Genomic DNA, 19,134 nt, shown 5'->3' on the forward strand with positions numbered 1-19,134 from the left:
TTGTATTCTATAGTTAAACTACTGAAACCCCAGTAATTCTATTTTTAAAAATTAGATTGATACATCTTAAACAGTTGTATTTTTGTCCTACAAGGGTTTGAACACAGGTTTCTCAGGAAAATAAATTGGTGCAGTTTTATCTATTAATGTAATGCAAAAGCATTATTGTACATTAAGGAGTCAAGTAAGCTGAAAATATGAAGATGCAATTACCTTGCAGCCAGCTATAGAAAGTTCCACCTGTTTGGAAAAAATTCAGTCTAAGTAAAATACTTAAATGTGGTTTGATTTTTAGTACAAGTGTAAAAGCGAAGGTACTCCAGTCATAACAAAGATCCCACTTGCACTATGAATTACATATTGGGCTAAATCCAGAAAGATGGAAAAGCGATATAACTTTCCTTCCCGACCCCCTGCCCCCCCAAAAAAATCACGCTGGTAAAGAAATTTACCCCTGGAAATAGGATTCTAAAATGGCCACTGAATAAACCTTGCCAGTAATGGCACTAGAGTTGATTTTTAAACTGCACTGCTAATCCAGTGGAGTACCTTAGTGTGGTGATATTGGGCCAGAAATTGGTGAACGGGGCTTGCAGCCCCGTTTCTGCACTTACCCCGCGCTACTGCCGATCAGCTCCAGGGACGCCTGGAATTGGTGTTTCCAGAAGAATAATCCCGGGCAGCGTATGACGTCACGCCGCCCAGGAGTGCAGCCAGCGCGAAGCCAGGAGCGTGCAGTGCAAGTGAGACACGCCCCTTGAGGTCTCAGTTTCACTGGACACGCCCCCAATGTTTCTGTCAAACTGCTAAGCATTTTTACATGCAAAGCAGCAGTTTAAATAGGTTTTTGGAAGTTTTTTGAAGATTTTGGTAACTTTTATAAACTTTTTAAAATGTTTACATTATTTTGAGTAATCTGAAGTAGTTTTAAAGAGAATTAAAGCAATTTAAAGACTTTTAAAAGCCCTAAAAGAATTTTTTTCATTCCATTTATTTATTTAGCAATGTCGTCGTCATACGTGTCTTCACACTGTTCCCTTTGGGGAACTGTATGAAGTGGTGGAAGGATTTATGGCCATGATTAACGCTCATTCCGTGACCGTAACCATCTTTGAACCAGCCATTAGGGCGGTTAGTCCTATGGCGGGAGGGTTTTACGGGCTCCCACAAGCTATACAAGGAGGGGGGGCCACCCACACCCACAAATATCCCACTGGATGTCAACCCAGAATTTAGAGCCGGAGCTCCGACTCCACTTGCCGGGACTGTCTGGAGCGGGGTTCGAAACCCTACCCTGATCTGGCCCAGCGGCGGGGATCCTACCGCTATGACAAACGCCCAATCCGATTAGCAACGTGAAATGGCAGCATAGGGCTCCAGTCACGGGGAGGGAAAAGGCGCAGGAAACGTATGGGTGTCACCTTTTGTGCGGAGTGGGCCTTTTGCGTAGCAGTAAGCATCCCCGCCGCTGGGCCAGAAGGAGTAGGGTTTTGAACCCCACTCCAGACAGTCCCGGCAAGTGGAGTCGGAGCTCCAACTTTAAATTCTGGGTGGACATCCAGCGGGATACTTGCGTCCGTGGGTGTTGGTGGCCCCCCCCCCCCTCAGATGGGTTGTGGGAGCCCGTAAAACCCTCCCGCCATAGGACTAACCACCCTAATGGCTGGTTCAAAGATGGTTACGGTCACGGAATGAGCGTTAATCACGGCCATAAATCCTTCCACCACTTCATACAGTTCCCCAAAGGGAACAGTGTGAGGATACGTACGATGATGACCTCTTGCGCAATGCACCTCCTTGGACCCTCAGTCGCAGATGCGAGGGGGCAAGTCGTGCAATTGTTAAATTTTTCATTTTATTGACATGTAAAATGTTGGCCCAGTAATTCCCTTCCAAATGCGCGAGTACGGTCGGGGTACTTACGCATCTGGCTGGATGAAATGCCGGTTTTCAACATGCACAGTGCATGTGGGGAAAACCGGCATTTCCTGTCCTCTGAACGAAGGGGTTCAGAGGCAGAACGCGTGCGACTGCACAGGCAGCGCGTGCGCAGTATAATTCGCCGCTTTCATTAATGCTTTCAGTGAGGTCAAGTCATTACAACTTACACATGAAAAAAGCATGGGTACAGTTGCTCCAGAGGCTGCGGAGGAAGATATTTCTTATCGTGGAGCTTCTGAAAGTATGTATGTCTGTATATATTCCTTTGCGTGTTATGTATATATTCCTTTACTTATGTGTATGAATGTATTATTTAATTATGACTTTCAGAGAAAGTAACTTATTGGAAAATCATAATTAAAAACATACATTCATACACATTAGTAAAGGAATATAAAACATACATACATATACGTAAAGGAATATATGTGGACATACATACATAACTCATTCTCACATTCCATTCACACAGCCACAATTGCTCCTTCTACCTACCGTTCTGAAAACCCTTTTTAAAAAAAAAAAAATTTTAACTTTAAAACTTACTTAAAATTTCTTAAAGTAACTTCCCTCCCTTTCCCAAACAAAAATATTGCATTTCAGAAGCTCCATGATAAAATGTTTCTTCCTCCGCAGCCAATGAACCACTTTACACTTGCTTTTTTCAAGTGTAACTTCTGAGGACTTACCCTCACGGATTTCATGAATGAAATCTACGAAGTTCACTGCGCAAGCGCTGCCTGTGCAGTCGCACGCGCTCGAGGTCTGGAAATGCCGGCGTTCCCCGCATGCGCTGTTCATGCTGAACGCCAGCATTTCCAACGGCCAGATGCATGAGTACCCCGAGCGCACTCACGCCTTTGGCCGCGAATTTCTGGCCCATTAAAGTAGCACCTGTTCTGTGCATCTGCTGGATTGAATTCTAAGAGGGCAGAGAATTACTGACTTACAGATGTTGTGGACTGTGTAACGTCTCTTACAGCTTTCCAGAGTGAGCAGTATCGGAGTTGCTGCTTGTACTATTAGTGTCTGATGTGGCAGTTGAAAGATGTTGCCAATATATCAAAGCCTTCAATATTGTAAACACAATTGCTTTGGAAAAACAAATGTGATTTTATTCTCTGTGGATAATGGATTTGCCTTTGCTGATATTGCTATTAAATCTCATACCACTTTCATAATTCTCTCTTACTTTATACTTTATGCTTTTAGCTTTGTCGTTAATGCAAGCGGAGTCAGTATTCCCATGATTTATATAAAAAGCCTTGGAAACATTGCACAATGTATACAAACTACTGAAACCTGATGACATATTTCCATAGGTAACATGACTCAATAGGTACAACTTAGGAGTTTTTTTTATTATACCAAGCATTTCCTCTCAAAGATAGTTAACCATTTAAGTAACGAAGATATCCTGCAATGTGAAATTATGTACCAATTTCCATTTCGTTGTCAAAGCTCAGTCTATAGTGAGGAGTACTACAAAGATTAGAGAACTGTACTACACTATAGCATTATATATGATGTAGAATTATTTAAATGCCACCAACTCCAAAAATTGCCTTTTGTGGAAGTTGCCCCACACTTGAACAAGTACCAAGGACCATTTGGCCTCCTTCTGTGCTGCTTTTTTGTTGTTTTGAGTACAATACATACTTAAAGCTACAACAGTAAATACTAAGATCAGCTGAAAAAATCATTAATCATAAATAAGGACTGGTGACATTTTACAATCCACATTATGAGATGTGTGTATTTCAGTTTTAAAGTAAATTGTGGTCTTATTTTTTTGGAGATGCAAAGGTGTTGCGGTCCACAAAGTCCGAATTTCACTACAATGTAAAAGCAGTCCTGAACTGCAGACCGAAGCCAATAGCTGTGTCCTCCAAGATGGAGTAAGAGGAATTACCTTCATCACCTGCAAAAGAAGAATATACCAATTCAAAAGACTGTCAAACCTTCTTTAATTAATTCCCTTACATTGCAACAATAAATGTAGATCTGATTTCCGAATACAAACCAAAATGCAGCATTCATCCTCATCTCTATATTTATGTATAGAATAATAGATATTGGCATGCAATTACAAGACAGCCATCTATTTCAGGGAATAATATAAATCAATAGCACAAAAGGAACCCATTCAGCTCATTGTACCTGTGCCTGTGCTAGAGATATGTACTCTAATCCCATGTCTCTGTCTCATTCAATTGCCTTTTAAATTATTTAGCCACTTGTGGTAAAACATTCCATGTTCTAATTCCTTCATTCTTCATGATAATTCCAAGTCAATATCTCCTTGTTATCAATTTGCTATTTTCACTCAAAACATTCCATAATTTTGAAATGCTCTTTTAGATTCCCACCTCTAACTTTTTCTCTTCCAGTGAAAAAAATCACTGAAATTGAGAGCCTTCATAACTATAACTCTTCATTCGTGGTATTTTTTTTATGATTCATTGCTGCACTTTTTCCATGACTTCTTATAATGGAGTGGCCAGAACTGTATACATAATTGCATCTGTGGCCTAATCAATATCTTGCACAAATTCAACATTAAGTTTTTTTTTGCTGTTGTATTCATTGTCCCGTATATAAATAAAATATCCCCAAATCCAATTTCCCTTTATAATCTTTTCTACCTGCATTTCCACCTTTAAGGGTCTATCAAGGGGTATGGGGAGAAAGCAGGGACAGGGTACTGAATTTGGATGATCAGCCATGATCGCATTGAATGGCGGACCAGGCTCGAGGGGCCGAATGGCCCACTCCTGCTCCTATCTTCTATGTTTCTATATAATCTGTACCCTTAGATCTCTATTCCTTGGTATTTAGGGCATTCTTCTTGTCAATGTCCTTTTTCCCCAAAATGTAGTCATTCACATTTTTCTCCCTTGAACTGCTTCTATCATCTATCAGTTCATTCCAGTAATGTGTCTTGTCTTCCTCTAGTCTCATGCATTTTCTTCAGTTTGCCATGCCTCATAATTTGGTATCAACAGCAAATTTAGTTATCAATCCTCTTGTGCTGACATTCAAATTCTTTAGATTACGAGTAAACAAGAGGTCCCAGTACAGATTGGTGGGGCACACAATTATCTACATTTCACCAATCTGAAAAACATCCATTTAGTCTATTGTGTGCTTTCTGTCCTGGCCATCCCTCTATCCGTACCGCTGCATTCCCTATATAGACCACATGCTTTCATTTTCACAACAAATCTCTTTTGTTGCACTTTATCAAATGCCTTCTGAAAATCTACATGTAAATCCATTGGATTGCTTTTGTCTTGATAACTGAAAGATTTCAGTACTGATGATGGGTTCCTCCCAAAGCTTTAACTTGTTTCTTCTATTTCTGTTTTTGTACCAGATTCCCAGCTTTTATTTTTCCTTCTTTGTACCAAAAATAAGAAAAATTGCTAATAATTTACTGGTTTATCCTATCCAGTTTTGAAATTTGCCACCCTCCAGCCCTTTGGGATAATCCCAATTTCCAAATGGTTTGGGAAAATTATGGTTGTTGCCTCTGCTATCTCCTCCTCAACCCCCTTCAGTATTCTGGAATGCAGACAATAAGGGCCTGATTACTTTTCAATATCAGTCCCATTATCTTAAATATGCAAAGGTTGCTATATTAATCTCCAGTAGTGAGTCTTCCACCAACTTCTTCAGATATTCTTACAGTTACACCTTTACACTCCCTATAAAAACTGATGCAAAATACTTGAGCATCTCTGCCCTCTCTCTAGTACAAGCTGAACATAGGAACAGGAGTAGGCCATTCAGCCCCTCGAGCCTGTTCCGCCATTCAATTACATCATGGCTGAACGTCACCTGAACTCCATTTGTTGCATATCCCTTGATAACCCTACCTGTCAAAAATCTGTCGCTCTCGCCTTAAATTTCAATTGACCCAGCACCCACAGCATTTTGAGGGGGATCGTTCCATATTCCCTCTAACCTTTTGTGTGAAAAGGTGCTTCCTCATTTAGTTCATAACTGGCCTGGCTCTAATTTTAACATTATGCTCTCTCGTTCTGGATTCCCCCACCAGAGAATATAGTTTCTCTATATCTACCCCAGTGAATCCTTTAATCATTTTAAATACCTCAATTAGATCACACCTCAACCTTCTAAACTTAAGGGAATACGATCCAAGTTTGTGTAACCTGTCCTCATAATTTCACCCCTTAAACCTTGGTGATTCTGGTGAATCTGCGCTGTACCCTTTCCACGGCCAATACATCTTTCCTGAGGTTCTGTGCTCAAAACTGAATGCAGTAATCCAGATGGGGTCATCACCTCTTCACTTTGGATTCCACCCCACCCCACCTTGAGAGAAAGGCCAACATTCCAAAATACTTTTTGTACCTGTGCGCTAGCTTTTAGGGATGTGTGTACAGGGTCACCTAAATCCCTTTGCTCCTCCACAGCTCCTAGTCTCTCACCATTAAGAAAATATTCCAATATGTCTTTCTCAGATCTAAAGTGAGAAACCTCACACTAACCCAGCTTAGATTATTATTTTATAATCTCGCCTGCTTTTTATAAATAAATGTATATATAACTGAATTGGATAGTTGCATTCAGTTTTGTGCTGATGACGTCTCAAAAAAACCATGTTCTCACTCTATGACCTACTCACTGAAAAGATTAACAATTGTGGCACTCTATGATCTCCTCACTGAAAAATTAACAATTGTGGCATTGTGGCAGAACCACCAGAGGATTACGGACAATTGTATATAATTCCTTTTACAGCAATGTAGTACAGTTGGGGGCTGCACCTTTAATGTATCTGTTAACTGTACTAGGGCTTCTTTCCTGTACTCCGCGTGATGACGTCATGCCGTCCGTCACGTGATCTCTCAACGGCCGGGAAGAACGTGATGACGTCATGACGACAGAGCTCGGAACCTTCTAGCAGTTGAGCTCGGAACCTTCTAGCAGTTGAGCTCGGAACCTTCTAGCAGTTGAGCTCGGAACCTGCTAGCAGTTGAGCTCGGAACCTTCTAGCAGTTCCAGAGAGGCTTTCAAGCAGACCAGACCTATTTGCATTGTATCTTACAGTTTCCTGTACAGCTTCGTTTGTTCACTAAATTTTATTGTTTTTGATTTTCTGAGTCGATCTCAATTCTTCGGCTAGGAACCCCAGTTCCTACATTGGTGGCCCCGATTTCTTCGAACAATTTTCGTTGAAGTTACATCATGGACATGAACGCCGTCACCCTCAAACTGCCGCAATTTTGGGAGCAACAACCGGCCGCGTGGTTTTTCCAGGCGGAAGCCCAATTTGCAATCCGGGGAGTAGCAGCGGATTCGACCCGTTATTATTACGTGGTCTTCGCCCTCGACAGCGCCACGGCCTCGCGGGTCGTCAGCCTCCTCTAGAGTCCACCGAACGATGGCAAGTATGAAGCTTTAAAAGCACGTTTACTGCAGATTTTTGGTCTGTCCAAGTCGGAGCGCGCTCGCAGACTTATCTCCATGCCCGGCCTCAGGGACTCAAAACCCTCAGAGCTCATGAGCCAAATGCTCACGCTTTTGGGCTCAGAATCGCAATGTTTTCTGTTCCGTGAGCTGTTTTTCTGTCAACTACCAGAGCCAGTACAGACAGCCTTGGCCAATTCCGCGATCACGGATTGTGCTGAACTCGCCGCGGAAGCGGATAAAATATTCACCGTCTCACAACAATCTTGTGCGGCCACGAGGCGCCCATCCCCCACAAGAGCGAATCCGACTCTTCCCCCTGCAGGCTGGTGTGCATACCATGCTCGTTTCGGCGCGAAGGCCTGAAATTGCCGTCCGCCCTGCAGTTTCTCACCCAAAAAAAAACCTACCTCAAACCAGCGGTTTCTGAGAAGATCAATAAGGCCTAAGGGACGCGCTGGAGTTGCGATGGCCGTCGGGTCCGCAGGGAAACTCCTATACATTACAGACTCCCTGTCAGGGTGACGTTTTCTCTGTGATACTGGCTCCCAGTGCAGTATCCTACCAGCATCGAAGCTAGATCTTCAATCCGGCGGTCAAGGTACCCCCTCGAGGCAGCCAATGGTGCGGCCATTCGCACGTTCAGAAAGCGTAGGGTCCAGTTGAGTTTTGGCGGCCAACGTTTTGTTTGGGAGTTCATCACGGCGAAAGTCTCACAGGCCATCCTGGGGGCAGATTTCTTCTGCGCAAACGGGTTTTTCGTCGGCGTCCGACACTGCCGGCTAATCAGTGCCTCCACTTTTCACTCGGTCCCCTGCCACCGAAGCACCGCGATGTCTTGGTCAGTTGCCTGTGCAGTCCCATCTCCAAATGAGTTCTCTCGTCTTCTCAGTGAGTTCCCCGAGCTCACCAGGCCCACATTTTCTTCTTCAGTCGCGAGGCATGGTGTGGTGCACCACATTACCACGACAGGATTCCCCGTTTATGCGAGAGCTCGAAGGCTGGAACCCGGTAAACTCGTGGCCGCCAAGGCGGAGTTCCATATAATGGAACGCCTGGATATTATTCGACGTTCGAATAGTCCTTGGTCCTCGCCATTACACATTGTTCCTAAGCCGGGCGGCGGATGGCGACCATGCGGCGACTACAGACGCCTGAATGAGGCTACCACACCGGATTGGTACCCAATTCCTCACATTCAGGATTTTTCGGCCCATCTGACAGGGAATTCCATCTTTTCCAAAGTAGACCTCGTCCGAGGCTATCATCAAGTGCCCGTGCATCCTCAGGACGTCCCCAAAACTGCCGTCATCACACCTTTTGGGCTCTTTGAGTTCCTTCATATGCCGTTTGGGCTGAAGAATGCAGCACAAGCCTTCCAACGTCTCATGGATTCCGTGTTGCGTGATCTGCCGTTCATCTTCGTCTACCTAGACGACATCCTTATTGCCAGTAACAGCACGAAAGAACACATTACGCACTTGCGTACCCTTTTTTCTCGTCTCAGCCAACATGGCCTTATTATCAACCCGGCCAAGTGCCAGGTTGGGTTGCACAGCATTGATTTCCTGGGACACAGAATCACCTCAGAAGGCGCCGTCCCACTGGCCACGAAGGTGGAAGCAGTCACCTCGTTCCCTCTTCCTCAGACCATCAGGGCCCTCCAGGAATTTCTGGGAATGGTCAATTTTTATCATCGGTTCGTCCCCAAGGAGGCATTGTTGATGTAACCTTTGTACGAGGCCCTCAGAGGTAAATCGGGCAAAGACCCGATCGATTGGACACCCCAGATGGACCAGGCTTTCCTCGACACTAAGAACGCTTTGGCTGCTGCGACCATGTTGGCACATCCCCTTCCGGGCGCAACCATTGCCCTTACCACTGACACATCTGATTATGCCATCGGGGCAGTACAGGAGCAGTGGGTCGACGGCACATGGCAACCACTGGCTTTCTTCAGCCGCCAATTGCGGAAGAACGAACGCAAGTATAGTACTTTTGATAGGGAGTTGTTGGCATTGTTTCTGGCCATTTGCCATTTTCGCTTCCTACTGGAAGGACGCCCATTCATGGCTTTTGTAGAACACAAGCCACTTACTTTTGCGATGGCCAAGACAGCGGAACCATGGTCGGCATGGCAACGACGTCATCTTATGTACACATCTGAATTTACAACCGACATGCAACATGTCTCGGGCAAAGACAACCTGGTGGCGGATTGTCTCTCCTGCGCCCAGCTCCACGCAGTACACCTGGGAGTCGACTATGTTGGTTTGGCAAAAGAACAGAAGGCAGACCCTGAAGTGCAGGCATACCGGACCGCACCTTCCAGCTTACAAGTGGCTGATGTCAGTTTCCAGGCCGCAGGGACCACACTCCTGTGTGACATCTCGATGGGCGTCCCACGTCCAATCATGTCAGTCGAATGGCGCAGGAGAATTTTCAACACTATCCACGGGTTGTCACACCCTGGCATGAGAGCGTCACAATGACTCATGGCAAAGAAATTCGTCTGGAAGGGCATGCATCTCGACGTCCGTGACTGGACCAATACCTGCGTGATTTGCCAGAAGTCCAAGATACAACGCCATGTTAAGGCCCCAGTCGCCACTTTTCCGGTTCCGGAGCGTTGATTCGACCATGTGCACGTGGACCTGGTTGGTCCTCTCCCTTCCTCTCGCGGGTACACTCACCTCCTCACCGTGGTAGACCGCACCACCAAGTGGCCAGAGGCAATTCCTTTGGTTGCCACCACAGCGGCAGACGTCTCCAGAGCCTTCATCCCGTCGTGGGTAGCTCGGTTCGGGGTACCGGCTGACATCTCCTCCGACCGGGGGCCTCAATTTACCTCTGAGCTTTGGAACGCCGTAGCTCAAGGTTTGGGCACCAAGCTTCATTGTACCACCGCCTACCATCCACAGGCGAACGGTCTGTGTGAAAGATTCCACAGGTCCCTTAAAGCTGCACTGCGTGCTAGTCTCCGTGGGCCTAGTTGGGTGGACAGGCTCCCATGTCCCGGTGGATCTTAAGAGCACAGAATACGTGTTCATTCGGCAGGATGCTCGCAAAAACCCGCTCAAACCGCCTTACACAAGTCCGTTCCACGTCATCTCGTCGGGTGACAAGTCCTTCACAGTCGACGTCGGCGGTAAGCCTGACCACATCTCTATCGACCGGTTGAAACCGGCGCATCTGGATCTGAGCGAACCAGTCGTCACCGCTCAGCCGCCTCGTCGTGGTCATCCACCGTCGACTGCCGGTCCAGGACAGCCACAGTCATCCGCCGAGTCGCCAGTGCCCGCCTCACCGGGTCGACCACAGCCGGACTCTTCTTCTCCTCCGCCTGCGGCGTCATCCCAACCACAGCCAACGGCCAGTTCATCTTCTAGCGCTCTGTTCCAGCTGCCAGGGTATCGCAGTCGGTCGGACAGACTCGTCAGACCCCCTTCTCGCCTTACCTTCCCTGTTAAAAGCAATTCTCGGGGGACACATGTGGTGGAACCACCAGAGGATTACGGACAATTGTATATAATTCCTTTTACAGCAATGTAGTACAGCTGGGGGCTGCACCTTTAATGTATCTGTTAACTGTACTAGGGCTTCTTTCCTGTACTCCGCGTGATGACGTCATGCCGTCCGTCACGTGATCTCTCAATGGCGGGAAGAACGTGATGGCGTCATGACGTCAGAGCTCGGAACCTGCTAGCAGTTGAGCTCGGAACCTGCTAGCAGTTGAGCTCGGAACCTTCTAGCGGTTCCAGAGAGGCTTTCAAGCAGACCTACCTATTTGCATTGTATCCTACAGTTTCCTGTACAGCTTCGTTTGTTCATTAAATTTTATTGTTTTTGATTTTCTGAGTCGATCTCAAATCTTCGGCTAGGAACCCCAGTTCCTACAGCATCACTAATACAAATTTGGTAGAGAAATACTTTTCAGTTGATTGATAAATTCTATGGCCAATATAGTTAGTCTAGTTGTCCAAAATAATTGTTCTAAATACAAAAAGAAATCACGTCGTTAACTCACCTCTGCCAGGAAGCAGTGGGTTGAATGGTCTTCTAATGGAGTTTGGCCTACAGTGATGGAAGAAATAAATAATTGCACAGACTCTTGACACTATTATACAATTTAATGATTTGAATGTAGTTTGTACAAGGACCAGGAGCACTTTGTTCTATTGATGAATTACTTACTTAAAACAGTTTTCTTCATAGATACTATTCCAGATTTTCCACGCTTCTGGACCTTTATAGCCTGTGTAACGTTCAGGGTTGAGAAGCAGGTCTACATAATCAGCATCTGGAGAATGTTCATCTGAGGAACAAAGTTGCATTTCATTCAGGAATTGATTTTACTTCCATTTTAAAACAGTTTCCTCTACAATTTAATGGCAATGTGCAACCCTATACAACCTTCAAGGCAGGACAGTTTGACCTGTACATGTCTTGGTGACATACCATCAATACCAGTCAACAAAAGATGCAACTTGTTCCTGGAAGGGTATGGCTGGGGAACTAATACACTTACTCTGTTCCTGTCTCAGGAGAATGGTCTCTATTCTCCTTCATTCTTGTTGGATGCTAATCTCTGCAGTACTGCTGGGCTTTGCCAAGTCATTATAAAGCCTACATTGCTACAAGATGCAAACACAGGACATTTTTGTGGGTCTGTAGTTCTCTTCAGGTCCACAGTGCAACCAGTGGGACAACTGCATGTCTGCAGTCAGCTGCGGTTCTCTGTTGTAAAACTGCCTTAAGGCAGCTTGCATGGTCTTACACAGAATGAAGCTTCTGACTTTTATCATCATAGTGTGTTCCAGTTTATGGACTGGTAGAGAATAACTGGCCATGAGTGACAACTAGCCCATGGACAGTAGTCTGCAGCAATCCTATTTGGTGGCATATGTTCTACCACCTATGCTAACCAACTACATTAGAAGCTCTACTGTGGACATTATATAAATTGTAAATACTTGCTGATGGTGTCAGTGCATCACACAAAAACCAGCTGTATCAGACACTCCTGTGTAAACGCCGGCATGGACACAATGGGCTGAAATGGCCTCCTTCCGTGCTGTAACTTTCTATGATTCTATGAGAATAAATGTGATCACTTATTTTAAGTTAATGATGAGGTCTCACCATCAACTTCACAGAAGTTGTCTGCAGAGTCGTCATGTCTGGTCCAGTCAAGCACTGCTTGTTTTGTTTCTTCACTGAAAGGTTAAAGATTTTTTTTTAAATCATTGATCAAATATTGTTTGGGTTAGTAGAAATCACTCAGATGATGAAGATAATAGCCCTGATTTTAACTCCCTGGCAAGAGTCATGCGAGCATGGATTGAGGCGGATGCAAATTGTCTGGCCCTCCGTAGCATGAGGCTCGAGAGATTTGAACTCCCAGGCGTCATCTATATAGACCCTCTCGCGTCCTGCCTGAATCCAGTCAGAGGTTTTAGCTGGCAGTCGGGAGCGGGATTTTGGGTGGCAGGGGACTGCTGCTTGGGACCCAAAGAAAAACGTTCCCTGGCCCTCGGGTAAATGATACAGAAGGATGTCGGGAGGGCATTTAGGTCGGGGGAGGGGGAGGGAAGCCTGGGCCAGCAGAGACCCAAGGTTTCCTTGTGGGGCCCGGAGGACGCAAAAGAAATAATATTCTAGGCCTTTTCTGACCTTGGCTCCTCTTGCCACTAGGTTGACCTGATGAGGCCTCAGATTAAAGTTGCAGCCAAGCCCCCATGACATAATCGGAGCCCACGCTGCATATTTAAAGAAGGACTCTGCTGCTTTCCGGCAGATGTCCCTCTCACCTGCAGGTCAAAACTGCAACCCAAGGGATGGCAGTGGGATCGGTGGAGGAAAGTTGCTGTAGCCATTTTAACTGCCCACCCTCCCAGTTTCCACCAGATGGGCAGGATTAAAATCTGCCCTAATATGTCACAGCTAGTTATTTCTAGATCTGACTGCACAAATTTTCTACATGAAACAGCTGTGATATAATGAGAGAGTGGAATTTAAGGTCAATTGGCTGTGTGTGTCATTCAAATTACCTCAAAGAATTGTTAACAGCACCAAGCTTCTCTGCCTTTTCACATTCACGGTCATGTTGGGAAATGACATTTGCTTCCTCAGTGTACTGGAAGGTCACAGAATTGCATTAGTCAATCAATTTTTATACATGCACCATAGTATCAGAAACTGTAATACTGAATGCTCTCATGAAATTTTTCCCATACACATCATTTGTTCCGATATCCCCTCTCTCCCTTTCATCATGGATCTATATACTGTATATATGTGCTCACAAACACACCAACAATAAAATATTTTTGTATTTTCCCATGTTCTTATAGTTGTGCATATAGGGGAACAAAATGTAACAATATTTATAACTGAAATGTTCATCCTAGATTATAGTCTGATACCTCCCCTTGTTTTTCCTGTATTTTTCCCTTTTTCTTTGTGGATTAACATCACTTTCCTTCCTATAATCTTTGTGCAGGTCATTTTTCCTGCAAGATAAAAGGAATTTCTATAGATACAAGAGCCCAAACGTATGGGAACCAATGGTATAGTGAGTTCGAGAGTATTTAAGCACTGTGAGCTGGATTGGAGTCCAGCCAAGATTAGTGAGAAAAAAAGATACTCTCACCTCTAGTTATAAGGATAAGTGAAATCAGTTTTTTTTTACGAAAACAGGCTCTCCCCACCTTAAATGAGCCTAAAATTCAGTAAGTCAAGAAAAAAAAGTGCAGAACATTGGCCCAGATTTTGCAGTCAGCAGCGAAGTGACAGCGCTCGCCGCTGACCTCGAAGAAAGCTGCTCACAAAGATCAAGCGATCTCTGTGGCATGGATTTCATCTTTCCTGATGTTAGTTTGATTCTTGCCCCAAATCTAGGGGATATCTAGTGTCCAGCAACAGTGATTTCATCAAGCAAGCTAAGCAGCCAATCACATTGAAGAATTCTCTCAGACAGCAAACCGGGAAGTAAAATGCACTGATTATTCTTCACCTTTTATAAATTTTACAGAGAGCAAAATAAAGATTGGAACATACACATGGGATTAAGGTAGAAGCTGAAATATCATAAACTTAATAAAAATATTATTTTTATTATATTAAAAACCAATGGATTTTTTATCATAATGGAAAAATGTGATATTCCACAGATATAAAATTAGTTTTTCAGGGGCTGTTCAGTAGTTATGACTTAGTATGCTATTAAAAACCCAGTTACACCTCGTTCAAAAGGCTTAACTTTTATGGGAGGGTTTTAACAGCGATATTACAGCATAAAAGGGGAAGTTCACGTCAGCAAGTGAAGTGATTTCTAAAGATTGCCATCTGTGGGGACTTCAACAGTGTGTGGAGGAGCAGGGAATCACTGACAGCAACTTCTGGATTTCTGCATTTAACTGCACATGTGCAGATGCTAGAAATTGCCGTCAGTTTCACATGGCGAGCACTCACCGTCAATACAACCACAAAATCCGGGTCATGATCTCTGTTATAATGTAATATTTTCATGACTCATGTTTTACTATAACACAGAACATTTTAGCAAATCCTGAAACACTGGAAACGTTTCACTAAAAGGGAGGTGATACCAAGAGAATTAGAGTTTCATGCAGTGTGGAAATCAAAATAGTGGTGCTTCTTAAGGTTACTGAGCACTTTTCCCTATACTAAAGAACACAGCTAAAAACTACCTTCTTGATCGGAGTATCTCCTATTTTCTCACTAAAGACCGGGGATCAAAACAAACATAACATAAAAGACTGAGAGCTCAAAGTGTAAACTAACAAGTAAGGACTGAAGTGGAAGCAAAAGTCTTTCATTGTAATGCAAGGGTTTTCATGGCTTCCAAACATTGCTATAAAAAGAATTTACATGCATTTTACAGATTATGCAACAAGCTAAAAAGAGAGAGAGAAAAATAGGGGAAATTGGCTGATCCAAGAGGAGGGTTATAAGTGCCTTGGAATATTATAGGGATTTGCTGGGTTCTAGGAGATGGCAACCTTAGACAGTGGCTCTGGTCTACAGCAGTTAAGTGAATCCCAGATGGTGTCAGAATTGTGCGAGATCATAGGGCATAGTAGCACTGAAGAGAGGCTCCTGGAGTCTGTTCAGACTGGGGAAAGATGTCAGGATCTGGAAGCATTGGGAGCCGAGTCCTGGAGTAAGCAAAAGTGTGGGGGTGTCCCATGGTCTGGGAGCATAGCGGGGGAGACAGTCAATCAGAACCAGGCAGATGGTCCTGGGGTATGAGAGCAGTGGCATTGGAGGGGGTGATGATGTCTGAAACAATGGGAAGGGACTTCTTGGGTCTGCAAGTATTGGAGCTTGGGGAAGTGGGGGCCGGTCCCAGACTGCGGGAATACTGGAGAAGGGTCTCCAAGCATCAGGTGAATTGAGGGGTGGGGAAGGGGTTGTAGGTTCTGGCACTACTGTGGTTATTGACATCTAGCAGTGCAAGGGTTTGGGGTCTGGCAGTATTTTGGCAGAGGTAGAAAGTGGAGGCTGCAGTTGAGCAAGAAGTAACAGCAGGTGAGGTCAGGCAAATAGCCCAGTGAAATCAGAGAGCAAATGCAGGTAAGCAACAGGGTGAGTTGATGCTCCGTTTGACAAGGAAATTATTGTTGAGCAGATCCAACGTGGGGGTTGGGGGAGAGAGGAGGCTTGAAAAGTCATAAAAACTTCAATGAAGAAAGTTGTGAGTTTGGAGTCTTGCGAGAAAGGGATTGAGTCACAGGGGAAAAATGAGCCTGCCAGTTGGAGGTAAGGAGAAGAAGTAGGGTTAAATATAGGAAGCTTAAGCATGACAGGAGAATTATAGACAGACATGATGGAAATAGCGGGCTGAATTTTGCCGGCACTCAGAGTGTGGGTTTGGAGGTGGGTCTGCTGTCAAAATCAAAATGATGGAAGCGGGTTCCCAACCCACTGTCAATATAAGTATCCAAAGTGTCGGGTCTGCGATTTCAGAACAGACCCGACACCAAGCAGCGGGGGAGGCATTTAAGATAGTTAAATGCTTGTTAACTACTATTTTCCCAGCCTATTTCTATTTTAGCACTTTTTTTAATGGGGTTCACGTTGTTCGGAGATCATGTCAGGTAAGTAGATTGGGTTCTCTGTCTCCCCATTGCTGTGAATAGGTGACAGCTGCAAAAGTGGTATGAAAGCGACCATTTCACAGCTGGCCACTTTCAAATGTCAGAAGCTTGAGTCTTCTGGAGTTGGAAGACACTTTTGAGCTGTATGCAGTTTGGAAGTGTTTGGAGTAAACTCGCTATCCACTGTCACCTCCTTGGAGCAAGCTCTCTCATGATTGACAGATCGCTTTTGTCATCTCAACTTCAGCTGCCATCTATTCCAGCAACATCGGTGCTCTTGAAAAAAATCCACCTTGGTCCTCTGAATCCCTCCACATTCAGCCCCAACACCAACATCACCAGGCACACCAACAACACCAACCTTCTCTGCAATCACCTGATGCTACAGAGGACACAGGGCATCAGCACCCGACAACATTGCTGCCTGGGATGGCCAGATTTACTTCGCTTGATGCTGTACACCCTGGCTGCCACATGATGCGTCAGGTTGACGCCACCCCACACCAGCACCATAAAGCATCCCTACAATGTCAAAGCCATTCCTTTCACACTCATCACAATTGGGGGGGCAGGGGGAAGTTATGTCTCAACATTCACTGGAACTCACTAAGACACTTCCAAAGGTGAGCACAGATCTGTCCAATAAGGTAAAGTCTTGAAAATATAGATTTCAATGTTTGACAACACATTAACAGAAACCTCACATGAACATTGGCTAAACCACCTAGGTGCCTACCCTTATATGTTGTTAGTTTGTATGCTTGCAGTAGGTTGAGGGCGAGTGTGAGGAGTGGCTAGCGAGATGGGGAAGTGATAATGTAGATAGAGAGGGATGGGTGGAGGTGCAAGGTAAGTTGGTGTGAGTAAGGATGTGCAGGAGTAGGGTAGGGAAGGCAGAGTGATGTGGATGTGATGAGTGACACAGCGGGATGAGATCGAGTGTGGCTTGGCAGTAACGTTTTGTGATCTGCTCAGATCATTGAAAGGTTTGCGCCACTGCAGCCAGGTACTCCTGACAACATTCCTGCTTTTGCCCTCCTGTGCAATGTACAACCAGGTTGCGTTGATCTCCTGGGAAGGTCTCTTCCACCCTTGGAAGAGAAGAGAACCTTCCTGTGTGCTGTGACTCTCTCCATAAGCATATGGAGGGAGTCATGGGAGAGCTTGGGTGCAACTGTGCTCCTCTGTGCAGTTCTTGTCAGTGTTTGCAGCACCTCAATGCTGTCGAACACGGACAGAACAACTGTCAAAATGAATGTGGACATGGCCCCCTTAAGGAAACGGGCTGATGACGTGTCATCAAATGACATCATCAGACCTGCTTCCACTTAATTGGCTGGGAATCCCGCAGGGCGGGCTTAACAGGCCCAATCTACATAAAGTCACAGAGCGGGCTGGGACCGCGACCCCAGCCGCCCTGGACCCGCCTCGGTTGGCGAAATCGTGGCCAGGGCGACAGAAAAAGTATGACAGAAAGTAAGTGTTATCCTAACAGGAAGTGTGAGTGATTCTCAAGACTATTAGGCCTAGACTTTTCAATCAGCAGTGTTTTAACACTGGAGTTGCCATTGATATAGTAAACTTATTACAAAGTATTATGGGAGTAGTAGTATTTTCTGGTTAAACTTGTTATATCTACATTGTTATGAAACTGTAAATCAGTGGCCTTGATTACTATTTGTGTAACTATGTTTAAAAAGAAAAGTCCTTGATCCACAGGAAGAAGGTAGGGAACATATTTCAGATTCAGATAGATAGGCATGTAAAGGTGCTGGAGAGGAATTTGTTTTTAGTGGTGAGAGGATAGTCCAGTAATTTGAGTGTTGGGGGATGGAAGGGTGTGTGGGAGTATGGAGGGGCAGGACATGGGTCTCAATAGTGAGAGAGGATGCTGGGATCTGAGAGTTGAGGGTGTAACCTGAGAGTTGAGGGTGTGACAGGAGTATGGAAGTGGTGGGAAGGTTGTGGGAGCATGGGGGAGGTGGGTGCTGGGTAGGAGTACTGGAGGCAGATTCAGGGGTAGGAAAGTAGGAGGAGGGATCTTGGAGTGGGGTGTCAGGTGAAATGGGAGCAGAATGAATGGATGGATAGAATAAATAATAGTCAGAGGATGAATCACAGGTGAGAGAGAGCTCAGCTTGTATTTGTACTTGTAAGGCAGCTGGAACAAGGTCAACCACATACAGGTGTGCACTTCAAACATTATTCTTTATAACAAACAAAACTCCAATCACAATACAAATGAGTAACCCTACAATACCTCTGTGCCAGTCTCATTATCAATAGCTCACATTTGCTACTAGTCACTGAACCATCTGTGGTAGTTCTGAATACAGACATTTGTTGCCTAGGATTTACAGCTCTGAAAACTAGTCAAAATGGTACAGTACATAACCAATGGAGAACAATTTGGCATATAACAAAATACTCGAGCTTTGCCCTTGTGATTGAGGTCCCATCTGGATACTGCCCTATTGATTATTCGTGACATTTACTAAAACAATCCATGCCTGGCAGATACTTTGATAATCTGGTAGTCATAATCTGTACAAAAACAAATGCATTTACCTTAGATTCTCCATAATTGAATACCTAATCCAGTTTTAGAACACAATTTTTAGGGTAAAAATAGACT

At 44.8% G+C, this 19,134-nt stretch overlaps 1 protein-coding gene across 1 annotated transcript in view; it reads right to left on the reverse strand.

Moving 5' to 3' along the window:
• ero1a (endoplasmic reticulum oxidoreductase 1 alpha) overlaps positions 1-19,134 on the reverse strand; it is a 59,156-nt gene that overhangs the window by 23,611 nt on the left and 16,411 nt on the right. The window contains exons 5-11 of the mRNA XM_086002307.1: positions 13,428-13,513; positions 12,520-12,593; positions 11,572-11,692; positions 11,405-11,451; positions 3,854-3,862; positions 3,542-3,606; positions 214-346 (exon numbers count right to left, since the gene is read on the reverse strand). Coding sequence (XP_085858433.1) covers positions 214-346; positions 3,542-3,606; positions 3,854-3,862; positions 11,405-11,451; positions 11,572-11,692; positions 12,520-12,593; positions 13,428-13,513 — 535 coding nt within the window. The remainder of the gene's footprint in view (positions 1-213; positions 347-3,541; positions 3,607-3,853; positions 3,863-11,404; positions 11,452-11,571; positions 11,693-12,519; positions 12,594-13,427; positions 13,514-19,134) is intronic.

This window comes from Somniosus microcephalus, chromosome 12 (assembly GCF_052327205.1).
Source record: "Somniosus microcephalus isolate GS21.2 chromosome 12, FLI_Smic_1.0, whole genome shotgun sequence".
In the NCBI taxonomy this organism is placed as follows: Eukaryota; Metazoa; Chordata; class Chondrichthyes; order Squaliformes; family Somniosidae; genus Somniosus; species Somniosus microcephalus.